This window comes from Eschrichtius robustus, chromosome 16 (genome assembly GCF_028021215.1).
Source record: "Eschrichtius robustus isolate mEscRob2 chromosome 16, mEscRob2.pri, whole genome shotgun sequence".
NCBI lineage: Eukaryota > Metazoa > Chordata > Mammalia > Artiodactyla > Eschrichtiidae > Eschrichtius > Eschrichtius robustus.
Genome location: NC_090839.1, coordinates 19,647,182 through 19,651,252, shown reverse-complemented (window position 1 = coordinate 19,651,252; position 4,071 = coordinate 19,647,182). Strand labels below are relative to the sequence as shown.

The 4,071-nt window shown below is 58.6% G+C and overlaps 1 protein-coding gene across 1 annotated transcript; it reads right to left on the bottom strand.

Annotated features, from left to right (window-relative positions):
• Nucleotides 1–1,733: 1,733 nt before the first annotated feature.
• On the bottom strand, nt 1,734–3,864 carry MAFB (MAF bZIP transcription factor B). Its single transcript, XM_068524415.1, has one exon. The coding sequence runs from the start codon at nt 3,649–3,651 to the stop codon at nt 2,680–2,682; it is 972 nt and encodes a 323-aa protein (XP_068380516.1). The 5' UTR covers nt 3,652–3,864; the 3' UTR covers nt 1,734–2,679.
• Between the last annotated feature and the right edge of the window lie 207 nt (nt 3,865–4,071).

The window sequence follows — 4,071 nt, the reverse complement described above, 5'->3', positions numbered from 1 at the left end:
CCCCTACGACCCCCGATTTGTGGAGTCATTGAGATCCTGGTCCGATGGTGCAGTGCCCTTCCTTGGGGCTGAGGGCTCCAGGCCTGAGTGGCAGCAAACGGCTTGCACAGATGGGCTTCCTGTCTGAAGGGTCTTACACCCCAAGACCTCGTGCCGGATTCCACCTGCTTTCACAAGCCCTGGGGGAGAGGGGGCTAGGCCTCCACTCAGAGCCGGCATTCTAGGGCAATTCTGGTTGCTCCCAGCAGGTGCTCCAAGCAGGAGGGCCAGAATGGCAGGGCCCGCGAGCCTGATTGCCAGAAACACCCTGCTTCCCCATCAGGGTGGCAGCTCTCGGCTTCCTGGGTTCAGCCAACCTCAGAGCCAGCAGGCTAGCAGACCAGTCCTGATGCCCAAGCCTGAAAGCTCCGCCAAAGTGGCGTGTGCCCCCTCTCCGCTCATCAACCGGCTCCTGACCGGTGTCCGTACCTAGAGTGAGAAGCAGAAGACACGTTTGAGGCTCAGGTACCCACACACACGCACTCACACACTCAAGGGAGAGGTTTGCCCAGATTTGTCTGTTTCCCCACTGGCCGGGGGAAGGGTGAGAGTGCCGCCCAAACTGGGGCGATACTTGAAGAGGCAAGAGAAGAAAAGACAGGCGAACGCGGAGTCCTGTAAATAAACACCATTTCCATGGTTTTAATAAGCAAAATAGGAAACCATTTTAATAACCAAAAAACAGAAACCAGTCTGAATAAAACTACAATAGACTAGGTTTTAATATTTTCATATCATAAGCAGGGTTTGAAATTGATCCCTTATTGTACATGAAATAAAAACAATTTCTGTTGAGGCAAATTTGATTTCAACACAGTTGAATCCGTAAAAACCGAAGCTCGTTTCTGATGCAGGACAAATATCCACAATATTTAAAACTGCAAGCACCATGCGGTTCATACAATCTTGTTATTACTGTTAATTTATCAACTAATACAAACTCAAAAATGCATCCGGCCAGCAGCGCCAGCAATTTCAAATGAGAACTAAAAAATACGCTTTCATTTTGGTATTTTTGTCAGTGCAACTTAAATCCTCTTACTGACCTGCAGGGGAAAAAAAGTAATAATAAAGAAAAAACACCCAGATCTTCCCTATAACTACTATACAACTGAAGGGGGCAGGGGTAACACCACCAATAACTCTCCCGCTATCTCAAAAGCAGGAAAAGAAACACACATAACATATTGGTCTAAAGAACGCACTTGAAAGTTGCAAAATTACTTGCCAATGTTTGGGTTTCTGGTACTTTCTGAGTGTGGTGATCGGTTCAACATAAGTTCAGGTCACCATTGGGCAGTCTGGGCTGGTGAAGCCGGTCACCCGAGGAGCATTTCGGCCCCAGCAATTAGTGCGGGCCTGGAGAGTTTCGTGGGGACCCTGGGGTGATTCTGGTTGCAATAAAAAGCAAACAAGATCTGTTTTCCTTTCCTTTCTTGTTAGGGGTGTCAACGTAGCCCTAAAACCAGGTGATGTGAGGACACTCCCCGGCCTCCAGGGTGTGAAACTCTGCAGCTGCCCTGCCCTGGTACTAGGGAGCTGGGACCCCAGTCCTCTTTATCCCAACAAAAACAAAATTGAAAACTAGAACGGGAGGAAAAGAGGACCGAAAGGGGGCAGGGGAGGGGGAGAAAACATGCAATTTCCAAGGGTGCCCCAAGACAAAGTTGTTTTCTGATGCAAATGCCCAGAAGTTTTTTTTTTTTTTTTTTTTTTTTTACTTACAAAAAAATGCCATAATAATAAACCCAAACAAAGACACTCAGCTTGCTGCCAGGTTCTCTTAAGCGGTTTGGCGGGGCGGTTATTTACAAGCCTACAGCCCATAGACTGAAACCCGACAAGCAGCCGCCGGAGTTTCCGAACTGCGATCGATCCCTTCTCACCCAAAGAAACAAGGGGGATTATGATCCATGATCAACAACATGCTAAAGTTAAACAAGAAAATGGTACAAAATAGAAATTATTACCATACATGTCCAGCATGCAGGATTAATATTTTTAATGCAGATTTTCGTATTTTTTCTATATAATCGAGCAGGCAATAAAACTGATGAGATTTGCGCGCAGAACGTCCTAACTGAGGCCCGCGTCTCGGGGCTGAGAGCCAGTGTTCTCCGGACCCTGGACAGACAGTTCCGTCTGTCCTTCCTTCCTTCGCTCAGCCTCGCCTCGCGCCTGCCGGGACGCCAGGGTCCCTCTCCTTTCCTCTCCTCGCTGCTCTCTTGCTGGGCTGGATTACGCTCCGGGCCGCGAGGAAGCGGCCCCGGCTTAACGCGCAAAGTTCAGGAAGCCAGGAGTCTCCAGACGGCCTTGGCGACTCCTCGCGACTATGCCTTGCCGCCCTCCAGCCTGGAGAAAAGTTGCTCTGGGACTTCCCACCCCCTCGCCTCTCTCTGGCTCTGCTCGAGTCTAGGAGGCGCCGCTGGCGCTCACCGCTCTCGCCTTGGCCAAGGTCCCCTGCCTGCCCGCGCGCCCTCCCGTCGCCCGCGTCCCGCGCGCCCTTCCTCCCTCTCCCTCAAGTCAAACAGGTCATGGCTGGGGCCGTGGCAGGGACAGGGTCCGGGGGAGTCCGGGGCTGGGGACACGGGACGGGGAGTCCGGGCCGGGGCAAGGGCGGGGGCCGGGAGCGGCCACGACTCACAGAAAGAACTCGGGAGAGGAGGGGCTGTCGCTGGTGGAGCCCGCCTCCCTGAAGCCGGAGTTGGCGAGTTTCTCGCACTTGACCTTGTAGGCGTCTCTTTCGCGGGCCAGCCGGGACACCTCCTGCTTAAGCTGCTCCACCTGCTGAATGAGCTGCGTCTTCTCATTCTCCAGGTGGTGTTTCTGCTGGACGCGTTTATACCTGCACGACTGGGCGTAGCCCCGGTTCTTCAGGGTCCGCCGCTTCTGCTTCAGGCGGATCACCTCGTCCTTGGTGAAGCCCCGCAGGTGGCGGTTCAGCTCGCGCACGGACATGGACACGAGCTGGTCGTCGGAGAAGCGGTCCTCCACGCTGCCGCTACCACCAGCCGCCGTCGCCGCGGCCGCCGCGTGCGGCCCAGGCCCGGGGTGGCTGGTGGGCAGCTGCTGCGCGGGGCTGGCCGCGCTGGACGGCGGCGGCGACGCTTGGTGATGATGGTGATGGTGCGGGTGCGCGTGTGGGCCCAGCTCGTCGTGCGCCACGCCGGCGCCCGGGTACGCGTGGTGCGGGTGTGGGTGGTGGTGGTGATGGTGGTGGTGCGCGCCGCGGAAGCCGTCGAAGCTCTGCAACGGCTGTGGCACTGGGTGCGAGCCTATGAGCGCCTCCACTGCGTCCTCGGGCGTCAGGTTGAGCGCCTCGGGGTTCATCTGCTGGTAGTTGCTCGCCATCCAGTACAGGTCCTCGAGGTGGGTCTTCTGTTCGGTTGGGCTGAAGCTGGGCGACGAGGGCACCGAGCTGCACGGCGTGCTGAGCGGTGTGGACGACACCGAGCCGGCTGGCTGCAGGCGCGTGCAGGGCCGGCCCGGGCGGTCCGCGCGCCCCAGCGGCTCCTTCTTTACGTCGAACTTGAGCAGGTCGAAGTCGTTGACGTACTCCATGGCCAGCGGGCTGGTGGGCAACTCGGGCCCCATGCTCAGCTCCGCGGCCATCGCTCACGCGAGGCGCAGCCGCCGCCGCCGCCGCCGCCGCCCGGGGAAACTTTGCAGCCGGCCGGGGCGCGCCGAGCCGGGAGCGGGGGCGAAGAGCGGCGAGCCCGGGAGGTGGGGAGCAGAGGGCGCAGCGGGCGCAGCGGGCCGGGGCCGCCGGCCAAGCCTTTGTCTGGGGACGCGGCGGCGCGCGGGAGAGTCCCGAGGCTGCCTGCGCCGCCCCAGAGCTCGGGGCTGTGGCCGAGCCGGGGCCGGGCCGAGCCGGGAGGGGCGGAGAAGCGAGCGGGGCGCGCGGCCGGGTCGAGGGGTGGCGCCGGGCGAGCGCCCGCCGCTCGCTCTCTAGCTCTCTTGCTCTTGGGCTCTCTCGGTCTCAGCCGCTCGCAGCCCGGCGGTGCAGCTGTGCGGGATCCGGCGCAGCCGCTG

Excerpts from the sequence above, each read along its gene's own strand:
- MAFB (XM_068524415.1), bottom strand. The coding sequence starts at position 3,651 with ATGGCCGCGGAGCTGAGCATGGGGCCCGAGTTGCCCACCAGCCCGCTG.